The 16280-nt window shown below is 41.0% G+C and overlaps 1 protein-coding gene across 3 annotated transcripts in view; it reads left to right on the top strand.

Moving 5' to 3' along the window:
* LRP6 (LDL receptor related protein 6) overlaps positions 1 to 16280 on the top strand; it is a 133989-nt gene that overhangs the window by 51322 nt on the left and 66387 nt on the right. For 2 of the 3 annotated variants that reach the window (XM_056115513.1, XM_056115502.1), the window contains exon 3: positions 6488 to 6685. The exons of the other annotated variant lie outside the window; for it this stretch is intronic. In XM_056115513.1, coding sequence (XP_055971488.1) covers positions 6488 to 6685 — 198 coding nt within the window. The remainder of the gene's footprint in view (positions 1 to 6487; positions 6686 to 16280) is intronic. 3 annotated transcript variants of the gene reach the window in all.

Here is a 16280-nt window from a genome sequence, read left to right as displayed (position 1 = left end):
AATAACAGCTATTTTACAGGCCTATTTCAGTTTGGTGCTTTGAGCCTAGCAGTTTTTGACCTAAGGAATGAGGCCAGGAAATAGGTAATGGCTTTTAAGTCAGTAGGGACACTTGTGTGCCAGACTCTGGTGCCATTGCACAATAAGGAATAGCAGCAAACAACTTGTAACCAGAGCATAATAGAAGAGAAGTGGTATTCATTAAAATGAAATTCTGCTTGTACTTTTAAAGATATGGTTTCTGTAATAAGACACATACAATGGTGACCCAAGAGCAGGTGCAACTGTTCAAATAAAAGTATTACTTCCTCTTGGTATCTTTTATTGACAGCTGTTTTATTCACTGGTTTGATTGTGTGTTACTTCCATGTACTGTCATAGCAGCTTGTTAATAACTCTCTTGATACATTTATGAATTGCTACCTAGCTTTAATGCTTCATAAGGAAAATAGTTTGGTCTGCTTATTTCTGTATTCCTTAAGTCAAATGTGATGTTTGGCTTCTAATAGGTACTCAATATTTGAATAATACCTTAATAAATTATAAAATACTGTTTTCTCACTTCTTGTCCCTTTTTATATTGTTTTTAACTTAACCTCAGAGGTAAATAACATAGAAATGCTTAGTGTTTATAAGTGATATTTATGACTTTAATTTCTAAATATTTGAAGAAATATAATCATTGTTTATTTAAGAATTCTACATTTTCCCACTAGTGCTGCACTGTAGCAAATCCCCGTTGTTCATTGATTTGCTCAAGCTGGCCCAGTAACGTCTCTGTTGTGAGACTTGTTGTTACTGTGTTTGGCGTATCGAATACGTTGGCATTGCTGGATATATTCCTGGTGACCCCTGAGCAGGGTCCTGACTGAGCCAGGAGTGACTGTGAACCCCTGAGCGCTGTCTTTGCTAACCCTAAAATTTTTATTGATTTCTCATCTCATAGCCATCTTTTTGTTTGTGATGAGGGGCATCTTGGTCCCTTTTTTGTGGTGTTCATAAAATTGATTGCACTGTGACAGTGGGATGCTCTTTGACTTAAATAGGTGAGCTGCTGGGTTTGAAAGTATATGCATGTGGAACACCAGGGATTTATACTTGTGACCTTGGCTCTAATCCCTAACTTCTTAAACTATGAGTTGTGACCCCATATAGGACTCACAACTGAATGTGGGAGTCACAAAAATTTGGCCACAGTAAAATATTTCTGAACATGCAATGACTGAAAATTAATTTGAAGTTAAATGTGTTTTGAATCTGATGTATTTTTCTTTTCTTTTTTTTTTTTTACAATTGAAGGCATTTATTGATTTACATACTTAATTGGGATCCTATGAGAACAAACTACAAAAAATCCAATTAATCTGAAACTTAAAGGTATAGGAATTTTAGTACTATCTGGATACAGTATATTAAAAATATACTTACTTTTTGCTTTAGGTTTTAAAAAAATCTTTTTAACCAGAAGATGCTTCTATTGTCTAGGTACTAAGTGTTGAACCATAAAATAATATGGGAGAATATTTAAATATGGCCACATAAATTTGATTACAAATCAAGTCACTTTTACAAAGAAGTAATTGCAACCTAATGGTTTCGTAAAGTACCTTTAAAGTCATGGTTTCTTGTCTCTTCTTTCATTCTTACCCAACATAACTCACTTTTTGCCTATATCAATTTTATATCTTTATGCTATATGCACAGGTGAAATAAATTTGTCTTTCCTTCTGACATTTGATTCATGTAATTACCTAGAACCTATCCTTCCATTTTTTTTTTTTGTAGCACTGCTATTTATTCAGCCACTGATTAGCTGATTGAATTGGGCATGAACTCCACCTTACTTTTTTTTTTCATTTTTTATAATTTTATTTATTGAATCACCGTGAGAGCAGTTACAAAGCTTTTGGGTCTAAGTCTCGGTCATGCAATGAAACACCCGTACCTTCACCAGTGCCCATTCTCCACCACCAAAAACCCCAGTATACCCCCATCCCACACCCTCCCCCTACCTGTGGGGCAGATGATTTCCACATTACGCTCTTTCTCTACTTTGATCACATTCAATATTTCAACACCAGACCCACCATTATCATTTGAGATTTTACCCCAACACTCAGATCTGCTGAAAAGGCAACAATAGACAATTTGTGTTCTATTGCTGATTATGAATAACATATGATGTCGTGTGGCTTGCAGTAGGGCCATGTGGTTTTGAAATTCCGAAATTTTAACACTTAAATCTGGAGGGATTTCTGCCAAAAGCCACTGGGTTTCGAGATCTGCTCCTGAGTCTCTGGGATCATGGCCATTGAGCAGCTTGATGAGGAGCCAGAGAGGCCGTTCATGGGCGATGACTTGGCGTCTCGTTGGGGTGGGGAGGACAGGCCCGGCTCCACCCCATCCAGTGAGGCCCAACAAGTTTCGTCACTGCGGGCCCAAGCCTGACTGTCCAGTGGCCTCTGGAGGATGATGGCCACCGAGCCTCCAGAAGGAAACAGGCGGAGGGACAGCACCCTTTCCCTGCTGGGGTGGCCTGGCGACAGTAACCTACTGCAGAGTCTGGACACATTTCTGCCAAAAGCCACTGGGTTTTGAGATTTGTTTCTGAGTCTTTGGGATCAAGGCCGTTGAGCAGCTTGATGAGGAGCCAGAGAGGCCGTTTGTGGGCTATGACTTGGGGTCTCATTGGGGTGGGGAGGACAGGCCCGGCTCCCCCCCTCCCCCAACCTGTGAGGCTCAACAAGTTTCGTCACTGTGGGCCCAAGTCTGACTGTCCAGTGGCCTCTGGAGGATGACGGCCACCAAGCCACCAAGAAGGAGCAGGCGGAGGGACAACACCCTTTCCTCTCTGGGGTGGCCCGGCAATAGTAACGTATCTGGGGTCTGGATGCATTTCTGCCAAAAGCCACTGGGTTTTGAGATTTGTTTCTGAGTCTTTGGGATCATGGCCGTTAAGCAGCTTGATCAGGAGCCAGAGAGGCCGTTCGTGGGTGATGACTTGGGGTCTCGTTGGGGTGGGGAGGACAAGCCCGGCTCCACCCCGTCCCGTGAGGCCCTGTGTGTCTCGTCACTGGGGGCCCAAATGTGACTATCCAGTGGCCTCAGAAGGATGGTGGCCACTGGGCCGCCAGGGGGAACAGGCCAAGGCACGAAACCTATTTCCACCTGGGGTGGCCCAGCACCAGTAGCCTACTGCAGAGACCGGACGCATTTCTACCTAAAGCTGCTGGGTTCTGAGATTCGTTCCTGAGTCTCTGGGATCATGACCATTAAGCAGTTCAATCAGGAACCAAAGAGGCCTTGCCTCCAATTATATAGCTGAGCTGGAGGTGGTTTGTGGGTGTGTTTCCCACATACCTAACTTTTGGCCGTTTACTTTCTTGGTAAACTTTACCCCAAGTTTTTGGGGTCTGACCAAAGGCACAGCAGCAATTTTGGGGTATCTGGAAGTCTGAAGGCGCCATGAGGCTGCTGATGCACTCGCCTCACAGGTGACCTGCTGGCGGCACCATACCCCCGAATCTGATGTATTTCTGCCAGCACTTGCCCGAGCTGTATTTCTCAGACTGAAGGTCAGAAAAAGTTTTAAGAAGCCCTGCTCCAACCCATTGTGCCAATTCGTCTGATAGGTGTTTCTTTGGGTTGAGTAATAGAGTAGTTGTATGTTACCTTTGGTAAAAGTGGCATATAAGTACCTCAGTGCTAAAATTCTTGTCGAACTTACTAATTCATTTTTAGCACATTTTATTGATGACTTGGTAGTGAGTTTTTATTGTTGTTGTTATGCTCTATGATTGTTTTATTTATCTTGGATGTGAGCCCTTTATCTGAGGTGATGAAGCATGCAGGTATTTTCTCCTGTGTGATTGCGTGTCTTTTTAATTTTAGTTTGAATTTATTTTGCCATATTAAAAACTTTTATAATTTGATGTAGTGTAATTTTAAAAACTCTTTGTCAATGGGGTTTAGTCATATAACACTAAAAGCTTAGCATTTCCATTGTAAGGATTTGTGTCTATGAATTGCACAACTTGTGACTGAAGATTTAAAAAAGACAGTTGTTAATGAGGGTGTGTAAACACAGTGTCTGTACCACTAGGTGGCATGTGGTTGAACAGTTTAATAGCCACCCCCACACACATATACATACATGCATATATATGTGTGTGTGTGTATATATATATATATAATGCCTTCCGTTAAGGTATTTTAATCCAGAGGCATAGACAGCATTATTTTTTCTTTCCTATAGATCAGTCAGGTTTTCTTCCTAAGTATCTGTTGATTCTATCCTCAGACATTTCCTTTCTGATTGGAGTCCTTAAATCCAATTATGATCTAATGTTAAGTATAGTTTTGTCATTTTACTATTTATTGCTTTGTGTCTTTTAGTTTTTGCTTTGCTTCAGTTCACACACTTCCTTTTTTTTTTTTTGTTTAATTAAGTAGATGTTTTCTAGTGCATGGTAATTTCTTTCCTTTTTTATTTTTTTGGTCCCACCCGGCGATGCCCAGGGCTTACTCCTGACTCTGCACTCAGGAATTACTCCTGGCAGTGCTCGGGGGACCATATGGGATGCTGAGAATTGAACCCAGCTTGGCTGTGTTATAACACTATGTTATAACATGCTGTGCTATTGCTCCAGTCCTTAGTGCACTATAATTTCCTCACTGGAGTCTTCCAATGAAGATCATTTAGGGGGTTGCCTCCCCAACAGTAATATGAGCCCTGGAGCCACTCCAAGTATTAGTTCTGCAGCAATGCTAGTGGGCTTTTGGGCCGTTCCTGAACATGATCAGGGGACATACTTTGATGGGGGCTGAACTCAGGTCCTCAAGCCCCAACCCTGTGAGCTGTTTCCCTTGCTCTCTTTGTTGAGTATTGTCCAGGATTTTTTGAGATATTTTGGCAGGGGTGGGGGTATTCTTAAGTTGAAACTGAGGAAAGGTACATGTTGATTTTCATTGATTCACATCCATAGTTTATATAAGACCACAATGCAGTGTTATTTTATTTTTCTTTTACTTATTTATTTGGGCCGTAGCGATAGCACAGCGAGTAGGGCGTTTGGCTTGCACGCTGCCGACCAGGATTCAATTCCTCCACCCCTCTCAGAGAGCCTGGCAAGCTCTGGAGAGTATCCTGCCCGGATGGCAAAGCCTGGCAAGGTCCCCGAGGTGTATTCATATTCGAAAAATAGTAACAATGAATCTCACAATGGAGACCTTACTCCTGCCTGCTCGAGGAAATTGATGAACAATGGGAGGACAGTGCTGCAGTGCTACTTATTTTTTTTTTATTATTTTTTTTTTTTTTTAGTTTTTTGGGCCATACCTAGTGATGTTCAGGAGTCACTTCTGGTTCTGCACTCAGGAATCACTCCTGCCTGTGCCGAGGGCACCATACGGTATACCAGGGAGCAAACCCAATTGGCCACATGCAAGGCAAGAGCCATACATGCTGTACTATGGCTCCAACCCTGCAATGTTACTTTAGTTACATAATAATTAAAATAATAAAATTGCCCTGAGAGTTCTTGAGATTTTCTTTTTTGAGATTTTCTTAGTATGTATTGTATGTATTAAAATTTCTTTTAATAAAGATGAACTTCTAGTTTAATGAACTTCTAATTTAATTCCAGTAAAAATAAACACTTTGCTACATTATTTCTTCCTTGCTTTGTTTTGCTATTATCATCTTATGTTTTTGTATGTTAGAAAACCATCCGTACTGTGCTTGGAGCAGTTCTTTCTCAGAGAAACTAAGGGAGTAACTCAGAAAAAATGAGTAGAGTTTTTCTATTAGCCTATATGTTTAACATTCCTGAGTTCTTTTGTTTCAAGGATGTTTCTTCTTACGTTGCCTAATTTCCACATGTTTATACCTTTTATATTGTAAGGCAAATAATACAACTTTTTGTTTGTTTGGGGACCACATCCAGCAGTGCTTAGGACTTACTCCTGGCTCTGTTCTCAGGGATCACTCTTGGTGGTGCTGGAGATGCAACCTAGGTTGACTGCATACAGAGCAAATATGCTTACCCACTGTATTATCGCTCTGGACCTGAAATAATATAGTTTTAAAATGTTTTGGAACCCACTGTGGCCACCAGAACCTTGGTTCTGGGGGATGAGGGAAAGTGCAGAAGTGGGGATCAAATCTGCGGCCTCACATGTTAGCCCTGGCTCAAGTCACTTGAGTTCTATCCGAGCTCCCAAGTCTTTTTCCTTAAAGTTGCTGTTTCTTCCTGTTAATCAGCAATCTGTGGGGATTGATACACTCTCATTCTTTTTCTCCAAGAAATGTGGACTTTGTGGCTTTTATATCTTTCATTGCCATTGTAGTTGCAAAAGGTGGGTTATTAAAATTTTGAAAAGTTTCTAGGACTTTTAGTGTTTTTGAGACCTTTTAAAAACGGTAATAATTTTAAAATATTTGACTGTTCACCTGCTTATGTCATGGGTTTATTTATATAATTTCTAGGTTCATGTACTGGACAGACTGGGGAGAAGTGCCAAAGATAGAACGTGCTGGAATGGATGGTTCAAGTCGCTACATTATAATAAACACTGAAATTTACTGGCCAAATGGATTGACTTTGGATTATGAGGAACGGAAACTTTATTGGGCAGATGCAAAACTTAATTTCATCCACAAATCAAATTTGGATGGAACAAATCGGTAAGATCAATTTATAAACATATTAATTGTGGAGTAAAGGTTGGAACTTCATGACCTCACACATGCAAGGCAAGTATTCTACTGCTGAGCTACATTCTCAACCTAATAAATATATTTCTAAACTTAAAGTAAACTCCATGATGTCTTGATAGAGTAATACTGTTAAGTCTGATTTTAGTAAGAAAACCAGTGTTTGAGGCTACACGTTGAAGAATAGTAGACTTATACTTTGTTCCTTTTTTAAAAAAAGGTGTAATGTCTTTTCTTCATTGATCTTTGCTTGGACTAAATGTCAAAGAGTAAGTAAGAATAATTGACTTAGAGTTTATTCTTTAAACAGAATAAACTGGCATAATGCCTTTTCTTCATTGATTTTAATTGCAGTTGGAATTAATGGATTGTGTTTTCTCCTCTACTACTCTGAGCTGCTTTAATTCTTCAGTGCTACTCAACCAGGGATTGTACTACATTCTCTGCCAGGGTATTTGGAAACATCTGGGGATTTTGCTTAACATGTGGATGGGATAGCTATTGTCATCATAGTTTCCGAGTGGCCAGGGAGTTTCAGCTTCTGCCACATCTTAACATCCAGGACAACAAAGATCCATCCTGCCCAGAATCGCTCAGTGCTCCCTGGTACTGTTTGTGGAGCATGTTTGATAATTGTCTAGGCCCAGGCAGGAGTCAGCCTGGTTTTACTAGAAAGGACTAGAAGTAAATATTTTAGAGATTGTAGGCCATTATATTTTCTGTTGGAACTACTTACTTAGCTTGGCTGTTGTGAAAGTAGCTATAAAGAATAAGGGCACAGGAATGAGTATTGTGATAAAAACTTAATTTGCAAAACCGAGAGCCAGTGGGCTAAAGTTCGCTGACCCCTGGACAAGGAGAAAGCCTGGTGTGCATGTGTGATGTGTCCCAAATTTCACTGACAATAAAGGTACAGAATATTAAAATGGAATGCTACTTAGATCATTATCAAAATTTCAGAGATGTTTTATGTTCACACTCTTGTTTTTCAGTGATTTTGGTTTCCTGGTGGTCTTATTCTAAGATCCCAACAAAAACAGGATGTTAAATATTTGAAGGGGTTTTTCAAGGTATAAACATTTGTAAGATATCTGAACTGTGAATAAGAAAGAATTTATTTTGAGGAAGGGGGTGTTGGGTCACACCTGGCTGTGCTCAGGGATTACCTGTGACTGTGCTCAGAAATCCCTCCTGCTGGTGCTCAGGACCATATGCAGTGCTGGGGATCGAGATGGTGCTGGTTCCCTACACGACAAGCACCTTCACCCTCTGTACTATCTCTCCAGCCCAAGGAAGCATTGAGAAGTACTAAAAACCAGGAAAGATTTAAAGAATTTTCTTAAACGTTGTAATCGTGGAGTTGAAACTTTTTGGCCTTATTTTTAAACATGAATGAAATGACTTACATCGAGATGGTTTAAAAACAACCAGAATAGGTATCAAAAGAATCAGTGCATGGTGAATATGTAAATACTAGTTTCTGTATTGGAACTTTACATTTGCTTTGAGGAGGGATGTTAGGATATGACTATTGATTTTGTAAAAGTGTTTTTGGACTCATACCCACACAAGCAGGTAAAAGTAGATAGCAGATTCAAGAGCATACCGTGAAATTTTCCCCAGGCATTCGGAAATGAAAGCAGATACAGGCCGACCATTAGCAACCACCTGACCTCCGTTAGTATTACTGTCTGTGTTGGCGTAAGCAGAGTCTGGATGGGATGGTTTGTTGAACTTAGAAACAGGAAGTGCCAGATAGCCTCCATTATTGACCTGCAAGAGGATGTGGCGGACTATATTAAGAGAGCCTCTGAAATGAGAGAGGGCAGAAAGCTTGCCACTCTAATATGAGGCAAGTAAAGCATATCCATGGAGACTGCGTCCAGGTTGTTCCCTTTTCTCTTTTTTCCCCCTTTGTCTTTATCTTTTTCTTTCCCCTTTGCTCTATCTTTGCCTTTTCCATTTTCCCTCTTTCCTTTTTCTTTTCCCTTTATTTGGAACCCAGAGCCTCACAATACGCTACCACTGAACCATATCCTAGTAATGTGAGGTTTTTGCTTTGTTTTGGGGCCACATCTGGCTGTGTTCAAAGGTTACTCCTGTCTGTACATTCAGGAACTACTCCTGGTGGTGCTTTGAGGGCCATATAGGATGCTGGCTTGGCTGCATGCAAAGTGCAAAGCAAAGCACCTTACCTGCTGTACTGTATCTCCAGCCCCCCTAGTAATATTTTAAGTGAACCTTCTGCAATTTTCTACCAATTTCACACTGAGTAGGAACAAAATTGAATAATTTAGTAGCAAAATTAAGTACAGAAAATTGCGAGGAACAAAGGTGAAGAAAAGAGAGGGTTCAAATAAAGGTGGGGAGAGGAAAAATGATCCTCAGGGCTTGCCTTTTGCTTGAACTTTTGGTTCAGGAGACCAGGCCTGAAATGCTGATGTGGCAGAAGCTGAAACTCCCTGGCCACTAGGAAACTATGATGACAATAGCTATCCCATCCACATGTTAACCTGGGACTGGACCCAGGTTGGCCGTGTGCAAGGCAAGTGCTCTACCCAGTGTAGTATCTCTCCAGCCTTGTAATTCCCCCAAAGCTGGGAGATTTTAGAAAACAAAATAACTCTATTTTTAAGCTTCACATGCAAACATTAGGAGGTTGTAAATTAATACATAAAGTTGGAGAAAAGTACCTTCACATAAAATTGTAAGGACGTACAATCTGAACATGAAAACATGAGGAACATAAAATTATCAAAGTAAAATTCAGTTAAGAACATTCACTGGTATTTCAGGTGGATAATATTTAGCTTTATATACATACTTAAGTTCTAATTTTTTACCTCCCAGCACGTTAATGTAATTAAAATTATTTTAAAAACTGTGTGTGTGTTCACACACCATCCCCAGCACTGCTTGGGTGACTAGGATTACACTTTGTGGTGTTGGGGGTGCTCTGTGGTGTTGGGGATTGAAACCACAGCCTCACAAGCAAGGTGTGTGTTCTTCCACTTGAGCAGTATCTCCCAGTTGACAGGCCCTGGAACTTTTAAGCATGTATTTCAAAATTAACTAATTTCAGTTATTACATTACAACGTACTACTAACTTAATCATATATGTGTCCTTTCCACTTATTTAAGATTGTTTTGTTCATACTAATTAATTACCATCTTTTTATTTCATTTTAAAAAGTCTCATTGCTCTTTCTTTGAATACTTGTTTAGTGACATTACAATCAGAGCTTTTGCTTATCAGAAAATTACTGGACTGAAGGATCGCTTTGCTGCTTTGTGTATCCTTAGTTAGTAAGGTTCCCCCAGGACTTTGAATATATGACTTCATCCTCTTTTGGCCTCCCTGAAAAATCTTGAAGGAAGGTGCTTTACCAGCAAGACATATCCCCAGCCTTCTTTTTACAGTTTAGTGAAATGAGTATTGGTGTGGCTCCTCTGAAACTTCTTCTTTTCAAAACTCTCTGGGCTTCTGGAATCTAGCCTTTTCCCCCATAGGTTATGACGTCATTTATTTATTTTTATATAAGGTGTGGTGAACCAACACCCTGCAGTGCTCAGGGACTATTCCTGGCGCTCTGCCCAGGAGTGACCCTTTGGTTCTGGCGGACCATATGTGATTCCAGTGATTGAGCCCTGGATTGGTTGCATTGAAGGCAAGTGCCTTACCTGCTACACTACTCTTCACTCATAGATTAGGATTTTAGCTGTTATTGCTGGTGTTTGTTTGGGACCACACCCCAAAATGATGTTAAAGTAATGCGCAGAGCTCAGGGGCTCCTTCTAGCTCTGCTTGGGAACTCCCAGGGGTTCTCAGGGGCCTATGTGGTGATATTGGGGATTGGGACTGGGCCTTTGGTATGCAAAGCATGCATGTAGCTCTTTTGGCTCTCTGGCCCTTTTTGTCTCCCCCCCCCTTTTTTTTTGTTTTTGTTTTTTGGGTCACATCCGGCGATGCACAGGGTTTACTCCTGGCTCTGCACTCAGGAATTACCCCTGGCGGTGTTCAGGGGACCATATGGGATGCTGGGAATTGAACCCAGGTCAGCTGCATGCCAGGCAAATGCCCTACCTGCTGTGCTATTGCTCCAGCCCCCCTTTTTGTCTTACTCTAAGACCTCCATTCATGGAATGGTGGTTAGCGTGGTGCTGTCCTAGAAGTTTCTTAGAAACAAAGCTTCACTTTGAGTTTTCTTTTTTCTTTTCTGTTTGATAAATTCTACTGCTATGTCTTTGAATTTGATGAGTCTTCTTTTTTGTGGCTGTGGTTGAGGCCACACCCAGCTGTGCTCAGGGTTTGCTCCTGGCTCTTTGCTCAAGGCTCACTACTGTCAGTCCTCTAGGAGCTTTAAGTGGTTTCAGTTTGATACTGAGTATCAAATTGGGATTGGCTGCATACACAACGTGGACCCCACACACAGTACTGTCTCTCTGGCTCTCCACTTGATCTTTTGTGCTTTTGTGCCCCTGTTGAGTTTTTCTATTTATTGTATTTTTCCACTCTGATTTCTGTCTGACTATAATAATTCGCTTTACCGGATAAAATTGCGTGGGTGGTCATGCGAGAGCGCTAGCTATCCTGAGGGAAACTTCAGAGCAACCAGCTACTAGATGGTTCAATTAGTCTTTTGCCCCTATACCCAGGTTGGACGGCCGATTTGCATGTCAGGACCGCTAAGGACCTCCACTAGAATTTCCTCTGGCTTTGCCCTGCCCAGGCATAGTTCACCATCTTTTGGGTCCTAACATGTGTGCTTGTGCTCCACCTCCCCAGCATGGCAGGCTAGTCGGGCCAGTGGTGTGCCCTCGGTGGAATGGAGAGGCCTCGGGATTTTCCAAAATTTTTAAAAAAAATTTATTGTTTTTTTTTTTTCATACATTCTTCTCCTGATACTACTCGTGTGTGTGTGTGTGTGTGTGTGTGTGTGTGTGTGTGTGTGTGTGTGTGTGTCCCCTTGTCAGGGTGGGGGAAGGGTTAAACCTGCAAAAAAAAGGTGCTCTACTGCTCAACCACATCTGCAGACTCATGGAATATCGTTATGACTGTTACTTTGAGATTTTAATGAAAACAATCACATCTGTCCAGTTCAGCAGATAGGTTTTGTTGCAGGAATTTTATCTTATTTTTTTGTTTTGTACTTATTCTCCTGTTTTGTTTTCCTTCACTCTGTTGAGAAGTTTCTGTACGTAGATTAAAAACAACTACTGAAGCCATGACAGAGTGGTTAAATATAGGGGATGGCCCTTACTAGTCTTTCAGTGCTCTAAGCAAAAGTCTCAATGGTTATTTGAACCAGAGGATCCAGGAGCCCATCAGCCTAGATTGTTCCCCAAGTAATAAAAATTGGGGCACTATTTGTGTGTACAAACTGCTTCCATTGAGGTAAACTGGAAATTTGGAGCAAGCTAGAAGGAGAAGGTAGAGTGATATCTGCTGGCTTCTTTGATCTCCTGGCAGGATTGCAGTCAGCCCATAGGTATCTATTATGCTGGAAACCTAATTCCAGTACACTAGTTAATAAAAGTATTAAAATTCACAGTATTCAGGTAGTGACCAGGGTTTGGTGTTTCTGACTGCTCCCTCTATTTAATGTCCTGCTAGGGTAGATGTCATATATAGGTAAACAAGCTTCATGATAACCAAAAGCAAAACCTGTGGTAGACAAAAACCAGATTAATGGAAAGGATATTATGGGAGAAAATCAAACTACGGAGGAAGAGACCAGCAGAAGAAAGGAGCAAATAACTTGTAAAGGATATAAGAAACAATAAAATGACAAATAAGATCGTATCTATCTTGTTCTGTATACTGTAAATGAGTGAGATCATTATGCATTTGTTTCACTTACTCTGGGGCCAGAGAGAGAACCACAGGCAAGGCACTTGGTTTGCAAAGGAAGACCCACATGGCCTCTCTGAGCACTGCCAAGGCTGATCCCTGAATGCAGGGCCAAGAGTAAGCCCAGAGCACAGCTGGGTGTGGTCCCAAAACAAATGGTTAGTGAAGCCGTGTGGTTCTGGGAATTTGTCTCCCTCCTTCTCCCCATCCCTTGCTTTCCCACTTCCCTCTCTCCCTGCCAATGTTCAGGAATCACTGCTGGTGGGCTCGGGGACCATATGGGGTTGGTTCCTGGGATTGAACCTGGGGCATGCATGTGCAAGGCAACCCCTTACTTACTGTATTATAGCTTTGCCCTGAGATTTAAAAAAAATTTTTTTCCTTGAGTCAGCTTTGGTAATTTGTTTCATTCTAGGAATGTTTCCATTCTAATTTGTTTATTTTCTTGATAGAGTTTTGGCATTTCCTTATAATTTAATTTCTTTTTCTTTTTTATTATAGTTTAGGTAATACAGTTAGTAATTTCTTTAAGATTATAATGATGTTTCCTTTGCTTCATAATTTAATTCACAAGTTTCCCAATTCGTGTCCCTTTTTTTTTGTTTAGTCTAGAAAAGGTTTTATGGCTTTTCAAATTAACCCACATTTGGTTTCATTAATTTTTTTCTCTATTATTTTTCTGTTTTATATTCCATCAGTTTCTTCCCTTGTGTTTTAGTTTCTGTGGATGCTTTGGGTTCAGTTTTCTCTTCTTCCTTCTGCCCCCCACCCCCTTCTCTTTTGACCCATACATAGCAGTATACTCAGGAGTACTCAGGGCTTATTTGTGACTCTGTGCTCCAAAAGTCACTCCAGCTGGGATTTTGGGGACCAAATGTGGTGCCAAGGATTGAACATGTGTCAGATTAAAGTCATTTATTATATAGGGGCTGGAGCCATAGTACAGCGGGTAGTACGTTTGCCTTGCACGTGGCCGACCCGGGTTCGATTCCCAGAATCCCATATGGCCTCCTGAGCACCGCCAGGAGTAATTCCTGAGTGTAGAGTCAGGAGTAACCCCTGTGCATTGCCGGGTGTGTCCCAAAAAGCAAAATAAATAAATAAAGTCATTTATTATATAAAAATAACCTTGAAAATTCTATTTTATTCACTCATTTACACCTGGCAGTGTTCAGGGATGACTCCTGGCTCTGTGCTCAGGGATCACTCCTGGCGGGCTTCGGGGACCATATGGGGTGTCCAGGATTAAACCTGGCTTAGCTGCACACAAGGCAAGTTCCCAACCCACTGTACTCTTTGGCCTTCCATATTTCTTTTATTTAAAAAGTTTTTCTGCCCCTTTTTTGGTTGACATTTGATGATGCTCAAAGGGCTGCCCCTGGCATGGTGTCGAGGGACCTTTCCCTGAAGGGTTTAGAGAGCTTAAGTGCTGAAGTGCCTGGGGTACCCCAGTCCCGCCTTTTTCTTATTTTTTGCTATCTTGGGGAAGACAGGTATCATGCAGGACCTTCTATTTTGAATTTTTTGTTTGTTTTGATTTGGGCACCATATTTTGCTGTGCTCTGGGCTTATTCATGGCTCTGTGCCCAGTCACTCCTAGGGACAGTAGGTATGTTGGCAATTAGTCACTGGTTAGCATTGTGGAAGGCACAGCACTTTACTGCTGGCCTCTCTCTTTGCCCCCCAGAAGAATTTATTTTTGTAATTTATTAGTTCCGTTACCTCAGTTTTGAGATTATTAATTTGTGTTACTCTTTAATGGTTAGTATGTTGTCTTAACATGTTTTAGGTTATTTTAAAATCTGTTGATATGTCTCTTTTGTTTTAGGCCCATAGCACAGCGGGTAGGGCGTTGCGTGCCGCTGGGTTCAATTCCCCCGTCCCTCTTGGAGAGCCCGGCAAGCTACCAAGAGTATCCCACCCACATGGCAGAGCCTGGCAAGCTCCCCATAGCATATTCGATATGCCAAACACAGTAACAGCAAGTCTCACACTCAAAATTTGTTGTGAGACATTACTGGTGCCCACTCGAGCAAATCGATGAACAATGGGAGGACAGTGCTACCTTGTATGCATTTAATGTTTGTAGAGGTGTTATTATTCTGAAATCTGTTTGTATGTTTCTTTTGCTTTAGGCCCATACCTTGTATACATTTACTGTTTGTAGAGATATTATTCTGAAATCTGTTTATATATGTTTCTTTGTTTTAGGCCCATACCTTGTATACATTTACTGTTTGTGGAGATGTTATTATTATTCTCTATAACTTATCTCTAATATCAACTTTCTCAATGGTATTTGACCTTAATATGTTTGTTTTCTTATTTTCATATGACATTGTTTTTCTTGGGTTATAGAAGAAGGCAGAATTTATAGTAAATTTTTAAACTTCACAGAATGTGTGTAGGAAATTTGGCTTCTTGCTTTCTAAAATTTTCTGACTGTGTTTGCTCCTACTTTTATTTTTCTACTTTCTGTACTCACCTTCCTCACTTTTCATTCTACTTCAGGTAAATTGTCTTCATTGTGGGACTTGTATCTAGAAGGGAAGTCAGTTTTGAGAGTTCACAGAGAATTAAAGTGTGCTAACTTTTTTAGTCCTGATGGGGGTTCATTGCAGTCACTCACCCTGGAGTGACAGAACTTTTGCTGTCAATGAGTCTGTTTGCCACCCATGCTTTCCATTGTTTTCTGTCTTGTGTATTCTCTTCTCTTTTTTCGAATAGGGGCGGGGGCACTCCGAAGGATGCTCTCAACAGTGCCCTGGCAGATCAGTGCCCAGACCCAGTGGCACTTGGAGCCACCAGTGTCACCCAAGCAGTGTTTGGGTGTATTTTCTTGCTTTACCTGCTAAATATTCCCTTTCTGATTCTTCTTACTGAAGTGCTGATTCTGGTTTGTTGGGAATGTTGTCTCTCTTGGTTTTGTGATCTAGTTTTTCTTTTGTCATATAAAGGACACTGAAGATTTTTTTCCAGACCCTATGCCTCTACCACTGCTGTCATCTTCTTCAGTGTCTTAACATACTGTGATGTAGGGAACTTCCAGGGTTAGGTTCCAGATGTCAAAATCATCATGGCAATAGTTTGCTATACATTTCAGCAAGATTTATTATGTACACAGATGGGGATTTCTGAGACAGGGACAGAGCACAGCTTTCTGGGAAGTGGCACAGAAACAGAAAATGCATGCAGGTGCACATGTGTTGTGAAAAGGATAAGTCCAGTTGGTACAGATTTTGAAAGGACCACTTGCCAAGCTTGAAGTCAGAGGTCATGAGTGTGTTCAGGTAAGTGGGGTGGGCTCTGAAAGAAGCAGAGAAAAGGCCAGGCACAGGAAGGAGACCCTGCTCTGAGGTTGTTAGTATAAATTAAAGCAACACCAGGGCCTCAGTTTCTCCCCTTCCGTCTCCCATGATACAGATCTGTTTTTAAGTGCCTGTTATTATTGTAACATGCCATTGATCCAGCCTGCTGATTTTGTTGTCAGTATACATGGCCAACGACTCTTTGAAATAATTCGTTTCCAGGGAGAAATCAAGAGGTAGCCTACTGAGTGAGTAATCACAAGTAGAGAGAAGAAAGGTCAGGACTATGTATAGTTATTTCCACTATTAGGAATAAGTTACCGTTGCTGAACAAATAGGTAAATCACCAGACTATGAAAAAAAATGAATGATGGCTTTCTTTTTGTTTTTCTTACTGTTCTGTTA

This window comes from Sorex fumeus, unplaced genomic scaffold (genome assembly GCF_029834395.1).
Source record: "Sorex fumeus unplaced genomic scaffold, SorFum_2.1 ptg000003l, whole genome shotgun sequence".
NCBI lineage: Eukaryota > Metazoa > Chordata > Mammalia > Eulipotyphla > Soricidae > Sorex > Sorex fumeus.
Note: the sequence above shows the minus strand (reverse complement) of the source record. Positions and strands in the feature narration are given on the sequence as shown.